This window comes from Coffea arabica, chromosome 8c, assembly GCF_036785885.1.
Source record: "Coffea arabica cultivar ET-39 chromosome 8c, Coffea Arabica ET-39 HiFi, whole genome shotgun sequence".
Classification (NCBI taxonomy): domain Eukaryota; kingdom Viridiplantae; phylum Streptophyta; class Magnoliopsida; order Gentianales; family Rubiaceae; genus Coffea; species Coffea arabica.
The window spans coordinates 7253360-7267276 of NC_092325.1; the positions used below are offsets into that span (position 1 = coordinate 7253360).

The window sequence follows — 13917 nt, forward strand, 5'->3', positions numbered from 1 at the left end:
ATCAGTGAGACAATCTTCTCTGACATGTTTCAGAAAAGTTTGTATTTACATCATTTGCTAGTTGAAATTTTTTTTTTTCTTCAAAGTACTGCAAAAGACGAAATTCGGCAATTTTGGTTCTTGTGATTAGGATCGGATAGAGTAGCAAAGGAAAGGTTAAGGCTTGAAAGGCTTGACAGCGGATCATATGATGGGTTTGCAATCATTTGAGATAGCATTCTTTCAAAACTTACTCCGATCTAGGGTGAGAAAGAGATAAAATTTGCCCCAATTTAATTCTGACAGAATCTCTATTTTCTCTCTCTCTTTTTTTTTTTATTTTTTTTATTTTCTTCTTTTTTTTTATTTTTTTTATTTTCTTTTATTTTATTTTATTTTTTTTTAAGAAACGAATTGCCCCAGTATGGGGTTAGTGATCTTAAGGGACAACCAAGCGAAAAGGAAAATGGTTATGAAAAGTCAAAAGGAAAGAAGAAAAATTAGGGGTAGAATATCGAAATGGAAAAATGAGAGGAAGTATGCCTGAAATCCGTCTCTTGCAGTTTTTTTTTTTTTTTTTTTTTTCAAATGAAAAACTTTTTGCACATGTCTGCATTGATTGGTTGGGGAAAAACTTGACCGTCCATTTCCATAAGAATAAGCGCTCCTCCGGATAGCACTTTTTTAATAATGAATGGTCCTTGCCAATTGGGAGCAAACTTCCCTTTAGCCTCATCTTGCATTGGAAGAATCCGTTTCAAAACCTTATCTCCAACTTCAAATAAGCGGGGCTTGACTTTTTTGTTGTAAGCCCGAGCCATTCGTTGCTGATAACATTGTCCATGACACACGGCATTCAATCTCTTTTCATCAATCAGAGACAACTGCTCTTGACGTTCTTTGATCCATTCAGCTTCTTCTATCTGAGCTTCCATCAGGATGCGTAAGGAAGGAATTTCAACTTCTGCAGGCAGGACTGCTTCCATTCCATACATAAGAGAGTAAGGAGTTGCACCAGTAGAAGTTCTGATGGTAGTTCTGTATGCCATTAGTGCATAAGGCAGCTTCTCATGCCAATCCCGGTGTGCTTCAGTCATCTTACGTATAATCTTTTTCAAATTTTTATTTGCAGCTTCAACGGCTCCATTCATCTGAGGCCTATAAATAGCAGAATTTCGATGTCTGATCTTGAACTGTTCACATAATCCATCCACCATATCATTGTTGAGGTTTTTGGCATTATCAGTGATCAGCGTCTCTGGTACCCCAAAACGACAGATGATATTATTTCTCAAGAAATCCGACACCACTTTCTTAGTCACATGCTTATAGGACGCGGCCTCAACCCATTTGGTGAAATATTCAATCGCCACTAAAATGAATCGATGCCCATTTGAAGCAGGAGGATCAATAGTTCCGATCACATCCATTCCCCAGATCGAACATGGCCATGGAGCTGTCATACTATGCAATTCTGTAGGAGGAGCACGTATAACATCGCCATGCATTTGACACTTAACACACTTTCTAACAAAATCTACACAGTCATGCTCCATGGTAAGCCAAAAATATCCTGTTCTCATGATCTTCTTAGCCAGTAGATGCCCATTCATGTGTGGCCCACAAACCCCACTATGCACTTCTTTCATCATATAATCGGCTTCCTCTTCATTGATGCATCTCAAAAGGCCCAAATCAGATGTTTTCTTATACAGCACTTCTCCATTCAAGAAAAATCTTGCTGACATCCTGCGTAAGAAACTTTTTGCAACAGAATCAGTATCAGGAGGGTAAGATCCCGTTTTCATGAATTCCTTAATATCCTTGTACCAGGAGCGACTATCAGTGACCCTTTCTGTAACCAGACAATGCGCTGGCCTATTCTGAAGTTGGATCTGTATAGGTTCAATCACCAGCTCATCTGGATGTTGGATCATCGAAGACAGAGTAGCTAAAGCATCAGCAAAGGCGTTACGAGTGCGGGGAATATGTCTGAGTTCCAAATTCCTGAATTTGCTGGCCAAACTAAGCAAGTTACAATGATACAACATAATTTTTGAATCCCGAGTTACCCACTGTTTAAGCGTCTGGTGCACAAGTAAATCAGAATCACTGAATGCTATCAGATCCTTGATCTCCATGTCCAATGCCATTTTCAATCCAAAAATACAAGCTTCATACTCAGCCATGTTGTTAGTACACGGAAACTGTAATTTGGCAGTAGCAGGATAATGTTTCCCTTCAGGCGACACTAAAACTGCTCCAATTCCAGCTCCAAAAGAGTTTGACGCACCGTCGAAAAATAACCTCCATCCAGGATGCTGCTCACTCATGTTCTCAACTGCTCCAACGAACAGAATTTCTTCATCAGGAAAGTAGGTATGCAATGGCTGGTAATCATCATCTCTTGGATTTTCCGCCAAATGATCTGCTATAACTTGACCCTTGACTGCCTTTTGTGTTGTGAAGACAATATCGAATTCGGAAAGGATCATTTGCCACTTAGCCATACGTCCCGTGGGCATCGACTTTTCCAACAGGTATTTCAGAGGATCGGAACGGGAAATCAGGTAAGTGGTATAACCGAGCAAATAATGTCTCAACTTCTGAGCTGCCCATGCTAAAGCACAACAACTTCTCTCAAGGAAAGAATAGTTGGCCTCATATGCTGTAAATTTCTTGCTCAGATAGTAGATGGCTTGCTCCTTTCTTCCAGACTCATCATGCTGTCCCAGAACGCATCCGACAGCCTCATCAAGAACAGACAAATACATAATCAGAGGTCTCCCTGGCTGAGGTGGCACTAAGACCGGAGGATTTAACAAATAATTCTTGATCTTATCAAAAGCCTGCTGACAATCTTCATTCCAATCCATTGGCGCATTCTTTTTCAACAATTTGAATAAAGGCTCACAGGTAGAGGTTAACTGTGCAATGAATCGACCAATGAAATTGATCTTTCCAAGAAAACTTTTCACATCTTTTTGACTTTTCGGAATGGGCATATCTCGAATTGCTTTTATTTTCGCAGGATCTATCTCTATACCCTTCTTGCTGACAATAAATCCCAATAACTTACCAGCCGGAGCTCCAAAAGCACATTTTGCAGGGTTCAACTTCAAATTATACTTCCTCAACCTTTCAAACAGTTTCTTTAAATCAACCAGATGGTCCTCAACCTTCTTGGATTTAATTATGATATCATCCACATAGACTTCCATCTCTTTGTGAATCATGTCATGGAACAAGGTAGTCATGGTCCTTTGATAAGTGGCTCCAGCATTCTTCAACCCGAAAGGCATCACTCTATAACAAAAAGTTCCCCATGGGGTGATAAAAGAGGTTTTCTCTCTGTCTTCTTCTGCCATTAAAATTTGATGATACCCAGCAAAACAATCACCAAAAGATTCAATTTCGTGTCCAGCAGTATTGTCCAAAAGAATATGAATGTTTGGCAAAGGAAAATCGTCTTTCGGACTGGCCTTATTCAGATCTCTGTAATCAACACATACTCGCACCTCCCCAGATTTCTTAGGCACTGGCACAGGATTCGACAACCAGATGGGATAATGAGACACCATGATTATCTTAGCATTGAGCTGCTTCACAATTTGTTCCTTTATTTGGAGACTCATTTCTGGTTTGAATTTACGTGGCTTCTGCTTTACAGGTAAAAAATTTGGATCGGTTGGCAACCTGTGAACCACTATGTCTGTAGAGATCCCTGGCATATCATCGTATGACCATGCGAACACATCTTGAAAAAACATTAAGAATTCAATCATTTCCTCCTTTTGTTTCCTATTCAAATGAATGCTGACTTTAACTTCTTTAACCTCCGTCTTAGTGCCAATATTGATGATTTCTGTTTCTTCTAAGTTGGGTTTGGGTTTCTCTTCATACTGTTTTAAATCCCTTGAAATAGACTCAAATTCTTCCTCGGTATCGCTCTCGCTTTGAATTTCAGATTGCATGATTTCAAGCTCATGAGAGATATCGAGATTGCAGCCATCGAATTCCAAAATGGTGACATCCAAAGGGTCAAAGGATTTTATTTGTGGCCATCTGAAAATAGAATAGAACATAAGTAATAAACAAATAGCAAATACTGGAGAAGCCTTTCATTTCATTAAGTTCAAAATGTATCGAGACTTCACAAAAAGATAGATATACAGACATGATTGCTATTTGAAGACATATTTAACTCAAACCTTTATTTTCATTTCAGCAATTTTCTTGAACAAAGCAAGTTATATTAACTGAAACAAGAATAAAGGTTTAAAAGATGAAAGCAATTTCTTTTAACAAAAGATCCAGACTACTGTCCTATCTGGATGTGATCTAGACAAAAGACAATCCCCTTAAATTTACCGAAATTCCCTTCGAGAGGGAAGATAATCAGCAGTCCAGTTCTGAATAGCTCCTTCGGTAATTGGCAAAAATTCTGCATTCTCTGATGGCTCCTCCTCACAAGTAGCCCCGACAAATAGCTGAGACAGGTCCACTTCAATCTCCTCCACAGGATTCTTCGTTTCAGGCATAATCACCTCCGATGGACGAGGAAAAATGTGATATAGCGGAGGGATATATAAGGCAGTTTGCTTGCCCTTCTTTTCGGCTTGTTTCCGAGCTTGCATTTCCTTTCTATCCTTAGCAGTTGGATGAAATCCCAGTCCAAATGTATCCTTCTGCGTCGGGATCTCTATTGGCTCCAAAATTCCTTGCAATTCCCTCCCAAGACCTTTTCCTATTTCGTATCCGCCTCGGATCATCTCCCTAGCCATCATAATACTGGCCTCTGGCAAATTTGATTGAGTGAACGACTTATCCCTAGATGCCCATCCTACAGAGACTATGTCAGCAACATGATGAGATGAAATTGGAGTCCCTTTTCTGTCTTCACCTTTGAATTTTGCATCAATGATCATGGTACAGTCATCCTCAGCAAATACAGTAATGAGCTGATCATTCACAATAAATCTCAACATTTGATGCAGAGAAGATGGCACTGAATTGGAAGCATGTATCCAAGGTCTTCCAAGTAAAATGTTGTAAACACTGGAGAAATCCATGACTTGGCAAGTAACTTGGAATTGAGCAGGGCCTATCTCCAATACGAGATCTGCTTCACCCATAGATTCCCTCCTTGAACCATCAAATCCTCGAACCACAGTTGCAGATGGACGGAGTTTAATATCAAAAAATCCAAGCTTGGTGAGAGTGTTCCATGGACAGATATTCAACGCTGACCCATTATCCACTAAAACCCTCGGCAACAGCTTTCCATTGCAACGGACCGATATATACAAAGCTCTGTTATGCCCGATCCCTTCTGCAGTCAGATCATCATCGGAGAAGGTAATATAATTAGCAGCAAGTACATTCCCCACAATGTTAGAAAATTTATCCACCGGAATATCTTTAGGGACTTGAGCTTCGTTCAGAATTTTGAGCAATGCTTCTCTGTGCAGCTCGGAAGTCAAGAGAAGATTCAGAAAAGAAATCTGAGCAGGCATCCTATCCAACTGCTCCACTATTTTGTACTCGCTTCTTTTCAGCATTTTCAGAAAATCTACAGCTTCATTTTCAGACACACGAGGCTTGGGTGTCGGAGATTTAACTTTGGCCCTGGATTGAACATCAATATCGGAGTTTCCCACAATTTTCCCAGATCTAGTAATAGTAGATATATCTTCCTTCAAACAATCTTTACCCCCAATTAACAGACTGGGCTCCTCGTAGTTCCATGGTACCTCTTGCAAGTTATTGACAGGCATTTGCTCTGGAAATTCGAGAATGGCAGGCTCTGATATATCCCATTCAAAAGAAGGAAGATCCAAAATAAAAGGAACCTCAGAATTGTCAACCTCGGAGGGCCCTCCTTCTACCATAAACGGCTCCTCTTTCTCAAACACAAAAGATTTTAATTTTTCCTCAGTACTATCCTTAGTTATGGACTCTTTAACAGACAGTAGTTTCCTCATCTCCGCATGGTCAGTCTCCATCACGCCAAATACTTCAGTTTCATCTACAATGTACTGACTGGGGTCGACAAAATCTTCATCAGCGATGATAACCCCCACAGTGCTCCCATGCTCAGGAAGAGGATTCTTACTAACATTCGGTCCCTGCTCTCCCTTTCTTCTGAGAAGGATGTCTCCAGAGTCAATCATGTCCTGAATTTTATGTTTTAAAGCCCAACAATTGCCAGTGGTATGACCTGGACTTCCAGAATGATAAGCACAGATTACATGCGGATCATAACCGGCAGGAGGACCTCTAGGATAGATTTTGGGAGGAACAGTGCCAATTTTTCCAGCTGCTTTTAATTGCTCATACAACTGATCAATAGGTCGGCCCAAGTTGGTGAAGGTTCGAAATTGCCTCTGAGTTTGAATTCCACTGGTTTGCAAAGGATTTTGAGAAGGGTTATTGTTTTGCAGGGTTGGTCTGGAATGGTAAATGGGACGAGAGTGATTTTGAAAAACAGGTTGTGGAGTTGGAGGTAAGGGCGAGGTATTCAAATGATTTGGTCGAGAATGATGGAATTGGGTAGTGGTGTGGTAGACTGGTTGAGGATTGGTGTAATACGGGTAAGGAAAAGAATAGGTGGGGTGGTTTCTGGGTCTGAAAGACGGGCCTTGATCCCATATAAAAGCAGTATCACCTTCTCTTTTCTTAAACTGGGGCTTTTTCCCATTATTGTTTTGATTTTGTAGAGCATCCAATTGCAACTTTAATGCAGACACATTAACAATCTTCCCTGCCTTGACAAATTCATCATACTCCTCCAATTTGTTAATGATAGCAGCAAATGGACTTCCAGTCATGCGGAAGATCTCTTCAAAATAGGGTGGATCGTGAGCCTTGATGAAAGTGCGAACAATCTCCTCCTCAGTCATAGGAGGCTCCACTTTGGCAGCTAACTTTCTCCACCGTTTTGCGTAGGTCTTGTGATCTTCTGACGGCTTTCTTTTCGTACCCTCCAGTGTGGTTCGTGTTGGTGCCAACTCACAGTTAAATTCATACTGTTTCACAAAAGCAGTTGATAGATCCAACCAGGTCTTGACTTCTCCAGACTTCAAATTTGAATACCAATCTAGAGCATCTCCCTCCAAACTTTCCGGAAATAGACGCATAGGCAAATTCTCATCATCCACAGGTTTACCTAACTTGTTGGCAAACATCTTGAGGTGCGTCTTAGGATTTCCAGTTCCATCATACTTGCTGAATTTAGGGGTTTTGAATCCCATCGGTAGCTGAATATCTGGGAAAAGACATAATTCATCGTAGTCCAAACCACCATGCCTGCTCAACCCTTGATTCTTTCTCATAAAATCATCGAATCGGTCCAACCTTCTTAACAAATCTTTATCAATGGGTGTAGGTTGTTCTTCCATCGCCGCCTTCCCTTGAGATCCAGTATCCAGTACAAAAGGCTCTGCAGTATGGTGGTGGGGTCCCTGAGGGTTGGGGGGAATGTTCAGATTGGTTTGTGGATGGGTTTGAGGGATTTGACTACTGGTTGGGTTCACCAATACATAATTCGGATGCATATAGGAAAAGTCTGAATTTAGTCGGGTGAAGGTATTTTCAAGTGGGTTAGCGCAAGGAGGAAAGAAAGGTGTTTGGGTATTGGATGTATGGGGTGGTTGATAGTCTTGTGCAGGTGGGTGATTATCGATAGGTTCTTGGTCGTTTGGGACCCCACCACCATTGTTGCTAGCGACCAGCTGATCAATTACACGCCTTTGTGCGGCCATTTCAGCACTTAACTCATTGAACTTGCCAAGTACCTCATTTAACTGAGCTCCCAATGCTGTGAAGTCCGGTGATGTAACCATAGCAGATCTTTCCGAAGCTTCAGGCGCTGAACTCATGTTTACAGACTGTCTCAAGGCTCTACTTCGGGATCTGGTGATGATGGGGCTTCTTTGGATAGCAATTGTGAAAAATACCTGATAGGGGGGAAAAGAAACTCATTTAGGGTTGGACTTTCTGTCAAATTGCTGTGATTTATTCAAGAAAAAGAAAAAAGAAAGAAAAGAAAAGAAACATGAGTTAGTAGATATCTAAATAATTCGGATGCATGTCCTATGGGGGAGCCCTTTTCTGCCAAGGGTAGGCCTAACATGATGCAACACCTTCGAAGTGAGACCTGTTTATCAAACCTGTGTTTCGAAAAATAACTTTGCAACAGATAAGGATCATTTCATTGATGGATTTCAAAATATCATACATCATCTACATCATTTCTCGAAGTTGATTTCGTACAAGATCATTAAACTTTTTCAATCTATCTATCACAGCATCTTTTGGCTCTCTGGAATAAGGATTCTGCATGCGTTCAGTTTGATCATACAACCTGCCACACTTTCTCTTCAATTCCTGGTGTCTTTCTCGCATTTCTTCACACAGTCTTTTATTCTTCTCTGCTAGACCCTTATTCACTTTCACAGATTGTCTTAATTGTGCATTTTCTGTGTCTTTCGCCTCAATGATTGCCATTAGTTTCTTGACTTCCTCGGACTGTTCCATCAATGGTCGCCCAGCACCAGATTCTCTGAGCCACTCCTCGTATTGAGGGGTAACCAAAGCCATTTGTTTAAGTTGCGGAACATAAGCGATATCCTCATCATCGGACAGTGTTTCCCAAGCTTCGACAATTGATACTTTCATCGGAATTTTGTCTGGACAGGTCCCCTTGCCAAAACTGATGGTGAAATCGGTCAAGTCAGGTGTGAGTGGTACTCCTTGAATGCGTCCTAACTGTCTGAGAAACCTTTTCGGAGTGTATGCCATGATGCCTTGAGTTCCCAATAACGGTATCAAATCTGATGACTTGGCGCGCAGAACAGGGTTAAAACAGTCGGTCCAGTCTAGTACCCATCTAATCTTTTGATCTGACAATACCCTCAAAAAGTCCAGCCATTCCGATGCACTTCTTGGCAAATTACTTTGGTCAACTCTCTTATGATGGGTAGAGATCCAATTATACCCAATCAATGGTAGACCATCAAGAGCAGGCAACTGTCTTCGAAAATGTTCCATGGCCCATATATGCAAAATTCGATTTGATCCATAAAAGAACTTTGACCCCCTTTGGCAGTTGGTGCACGCAACAAAAATGTCAGCTAACACAATCGGTACTATAGAGGCTTGTCGATCCTTAATTCCAAAAAACAAGTCAGACAGGAGTTTAGTGATTTTGAAACCAATTTTCTTATCTTTTCTAGGAAACAAATAAATCCCCGCCATCACAAGTCCATACACCAGCGGCCTCTTACATTCCCATGTTACCTTAGATGTAAATGAAAAATCCTTCGAATACTTATCAAACCCGTCTTTCATTGCGAATCTGTCAAACAAAAATTTTACATCTATGCTCTGATCTGATCCTCGCACTACAGACTCTTTTAGTCCAGTAAAATGACAGAATTCAACCTTGCCAGAAGCAATCGGAAATATCACTGCTGTACCCTTTACTGACAAATTCAGAAGACCGGCTACCTCTTCAATGGTCGGAGTCAACTCCTTGCTTCCTATCCGAAATGTTGAACCATCGGGATCCCACAATTGAATTAAAGCTTCTACCAAATATCCATCTGACTCAATGTCTTTGAAATCCCCAATTGGTCCAAGGTAGGAGGCGACCTGATTGATCTCACTAAATGAAAGAAGCCCTGGCCATCTTCGAACCTCCATTGGAACTGTTAACAGCTGACTGATTTGTTGAGGCCTGTCCATCTAAAGCATGTAATGTAGATTAAATACCTTACCTACAGGCCTCACTTCTCCAGTTTTACAAGGATTTAAACATGAATATCCCACAGAGGGTTAGTTACCCAGGGACAACAAGGTTATTATATTCCTAAAATGGGATTCCCTAAACGGCATTCCCTCTAGGGTTAATGCATGATGCCAATTTATCAAAGCGACTAAATATGCATTATACAAATGAAACATGACCTAAAAGAATCCCCTTTTGTATGCCGGGGTGAGCCTAAAATGAAATGTATTCATGCTGTAAATGCGAAACATTGAATTTAAACGTGTCATATCACATAGGGTAGGCTCTTAGAGAGTACCATGCCAGGACTCTTATTTTCTAGGGCTTATGAATGCAATGGAGACAAAAACCAAGAAAAGTTAGTTCAATCAGACAAATACACAACACATTGTAGCAAAACAATACAAAGAGAGAAAGCAATAAAAGGAAAAGAGGGGTTGGATCCCTCCCCTCGTGAATAGTGTCACTAATAGGGTAAGACAGATTCTACCTTAGGTAAACTATCATGGATGCATGAGGTATCGGCTCACTAATGCATCTAGACTCGATAGGTTTTAGGTCCCCGAGCCTTCAGACTTGGAAACCAAAGGTCATCAACCCCGAGGTTCTTTGTCGGTGGCTCGAGCGATTCCCCAGACATTGCTACGCGCACGTCGTGCCACGGCCACATGTCCAAGTGAATCTATCAAAAATCCTCAATCTTCGACTAAAAGCTAAAGGTCATCAACCCAAAGCTTAAAATGGAAGATTGAGTGACCCCTCGGATCATGCTACGCACACGTCGTGTCGCGATCACACGTCCAAGTGGGTCGCCTAATCCTAACAGGGAAGAGTGGCGTGACAAGCCACTAAAAGAAAAATAAATGAGGGACAAAAGATAAAACGTATGCACGTATGCTAGTGCTTGGTTTGGAGGGGAAGGATCGAGAACCAATGCGAGGCTCTAGGGTAATATTCCCCACCCCCCAAATGCAAAGCGCGAAACAAAAGTAAATAAATAAATCATTCATCACATACACGTAAGACGAGGAACAATTACGAGTGTGAAATGCAAAACATCCTAAAAAAGAAAAATGCAACCTAAAACATCCAAATATGATAAATATAAGGGTTAAAGAGAGAAAAGACGACTAAACCAAGTGCTTGGACTCTCTAACGTCCCCAGTGGAGTCGCCAAGTTGTCGCGCCCCATTTTTCGCGATGGAAAAGAAAAATAAAGTGTGAGGTTTATAAAAGATATGATTTTATTTTTAAACAAGTTAAAAGGGACCTAGAATGGGACTTAAAAAGAATGCGACAATTTGGGTCCAAAATTTAGTCTAAAAGGGTTTTTAAGAAAAAAACAGGAGTCGCCACTTGGTATGGAGTTTTGGTGTACCAAGTCACCCAAAAAAATAAAGTAAAACAAAATAAAACCCTTTTTGACAACTCCAGGTCTTTGAAAACAAGAGAAAATGGATTCGGGAGTCACGGTTGAAGAAAGGGAAGGCAAAGATTCGATTAACTCAAATCTAAGGCACCCTTTCAACCTAGTCTAAGCTAGTTGCGAGGTTTAGTCAAAATTTTCCTAATCTAACCCTTAATTTATCACATTTGGATGTTTTCTATATGAATGCAAATCTAAAAAATATCGCAAGGGACAACATGTTCATTCAAGGGTTTAATTGAACCAATCGCATTAATTGCGAAGGTCAAAATAAATCCTCGAAGGTGTCACAAGGATGCAAATGATGAAAAAGAAAAGAAAATAAAAGAAAAGAAATTAAATTATATACATATATATAAGTGATCAAAGAAAAAGGGAATGCAACATAAAGGGTACGGGAGGCAAAAAAATTCGTGACATAATTTTCTTATACATGGATTAATAGGGTATTTAAACTAGAAAGTTATAATCACCCATTTCCCATGTTTGAAAAATAATTATCCTAACATGAACAAGCAAATGAACTAGCTTAAATGGGATGCAATTCTAAATGACATGATTAGCACCTATAGCGGGTAGGGGATAATAAAATAGGGAATATCATGCAAATGAGAAAAGATCCTAAAAATGAAAATATGCATGAAAATGTGGTGAATAGCATACAATGATGAATCTAGCGCAAGATGACCTAAAGGGTCTAGCGTTGGACTAGCCCATTTCTAAAAATCCTTGCTAGCGTTGGACTAGCAAGTAAGCGGAGGGAGAAACCACAACTAGCGTTGGACTAGTGTGGTGACGTCATGCATTAACAATTCATAGCGAAACAAATAAAACATAAATTAAAACAAATAAACACATAAGAGCACGTAGCACATAACACGTAAACATAATATCTAGATGCCAAAATCCTAAGAAAAGCGGACAAAACACATAACACATAAGCCACATAAACACGCAATCTATCTATTACATCGGGGGCGCCTAACTACAATCTAGAAGGGAAAAATATAATAAAACAAATCTAATTATCCTATCTATTACATTTTTGAGGTATTTAAATGCCTCTTGAATCATTATAAAAATTAACTAAAACATATATAAGAAAATTTGAATGAATATTTAAATCAAGTAAATAAAGCATATAAAAATATATAAACACATAGGAACAAATAGGAGCACATAAGAACACGTAATTGACATTGAAATAATAAAATAGGAGTACCTCCCGTTTGAAGTGGTGACTAAATGGAGTCAAATTGTCCTATTTATACTCACAATGAACAAAAGAATCATGGCACCACTTTAATTGAAAATAATAATAATGTTAAAATACTAAATTCACATTAACATGTCAAACGCAAAGAAATTTAAGAACATCTAAAAATTGCAAGTTGAATATGTTCAAAAATAACATAATTAGTTATTAAAGAAAAGAAACAATCATAATAAAGAGAGTCAAAATTCATCAGGGACTGAATTGCAAAGATTGAAAACTTTTAGGGACAGAAGTTATATTTTTCCAAAGTTTAAGGGTCAAAATTAAATGAAAGATAAAATTCAAGGACCAAAGTGCAATTAAATTAAGTACCTAAGTGAAAGGAATTTAAAATGTTCTGGGCCACAGTAAAATTACTCCAAAGATCAGGGACTGAAGTGCAAATTCGCTAGCAGATCTTCTTAAGAAAACAGGCCACTGGGCCATTATTTATTTATTTGGGCCGAATACTGCCTAAGCCCAGCCGAAACCCAAAAGAAACGAGCAGGCCAGCCCGTCTTATATCACTCAGATCCAACCAAAATAAAGGCATGGGCTCTGACCTTCTAGCCCAACCGAAACCCGAAAGAAATAAAACAAAAGTCCATTCCCCAAACCCAACCAAAATAACCACAGGCCCACCTAAAAAAAAAACACTAGCCCAAACCCCCCCTTTTCTTTCTTTTCTTTTCTTTCTTTTTCCTTCTCTTCCCCATCCGTTTCCTTCCCTTCTTCTTCGGCCAACCGAAGAAGCTTCAGCTGGCAGCCATGGTGGCTGCCGGTGGCGCGGCCGCCGACGACCGCCGTCGCCGGTGGTCGCCGGCGACCTCTCCGGTCACCGAATTTCACCAAAAGACACCCCCTCACTCGATTTTTCGCGTAGAATCCATTTCCGGGCTTAGTTTTAATAAAAATTGACCTTAAAGTGGCCAAAATGCCAAGAAATCAGTCCAGTTTTTATTTTTTTTTTTTTTTTCTTTACTTGTCTGATTTCCAGGGAGAGCCGAGTGTGAGGAAGATTTTTGTGCTTTGCTTCTTGTTCTCCGTGTCTGAGCCGAGAGAACTAGGGCTGCAAACGAGCCGAGCCGAGTCGAGTTTTGAGCTAATCGAGCCGAGTCTCGACTAAATTTTACCAAGCTCGAACTCGAGCTCGAGCTCGACGAGCTGGCAATTTTCGAGCTCGAGCTCGACTCGAATCAAGTCGAGCCGAGCTCGAGCTCGAGCTCGAAAAAAATAAAAAAAAATATTTTTATTAAAAAAAAATAAATAAAATAATATTTTTTTCTGAATAAATAATAAAATATTAAGAATATATCCGTAATTTCACTATGAAAATAAAAAATAAAAAAATATATATATAATATACGTAATTTTATTATTAAATAAAAATAAAAATAAAAAAAATATATATATACTCAAGCTCGCGAGCCGGCTCGCGAGCTAACGAGATTAATATTCTGAGCTCGA

The 13917-nt window shown here is 39.8% G+C and overlaps 2 protein-coding genes across 2 annotated transcripts; both read right to left on the reverse strand.

The window, feature by feature from the left end:
- Window positions 1-548: 548 nt before the first annotated feature.
- LOC113705813 (uncharacterized) lies at window positions 549-7952 on the reverse strand. Its single transcript, XM_027227721.2, has 5 exons — window positions 4351-7952; window positions 2273-4044; window positions 1531-2218; window positions 1089-1443; window positions 549-980 (listed from the first exon to the last, which is right to left on the reverse strand). Exons 1-5 carry the CDS (start codon window positions 7857-7859, stop codon window positions 564-566), a joined length of 6741 nt encoding a protein of 2246 aa, XP_027083522.2. The 5' UTR covers window positions 7860-7952; the 3' UTR covers window positions 549-563.
- Window positions 7953-8165: 213 nt separating this feature from the next.
- Window positions 8166-13412, reverse strand: LOC140013290 (serine/threonine-protein phosphatase 7 long form homolog). The gene is made up of 2 exons (XM_072062512.1): window positions 12418-13412; window positions 8166-9726 (listed from the first exon to the last, which is right to left on the reverse strand). Exon 2 carries the CDS (start codon window positions 9724-9726, stop codon window positions 8224-8226), a length of 1503 nt encoding a protein of 500 aa, XP_071918613.1. The 5' UTR covers window positions 12418-13412; the 3' UTR covers window positions 8166-8223.
- Window positions 13413-13917: the final 505 nt, after the last annotated feature.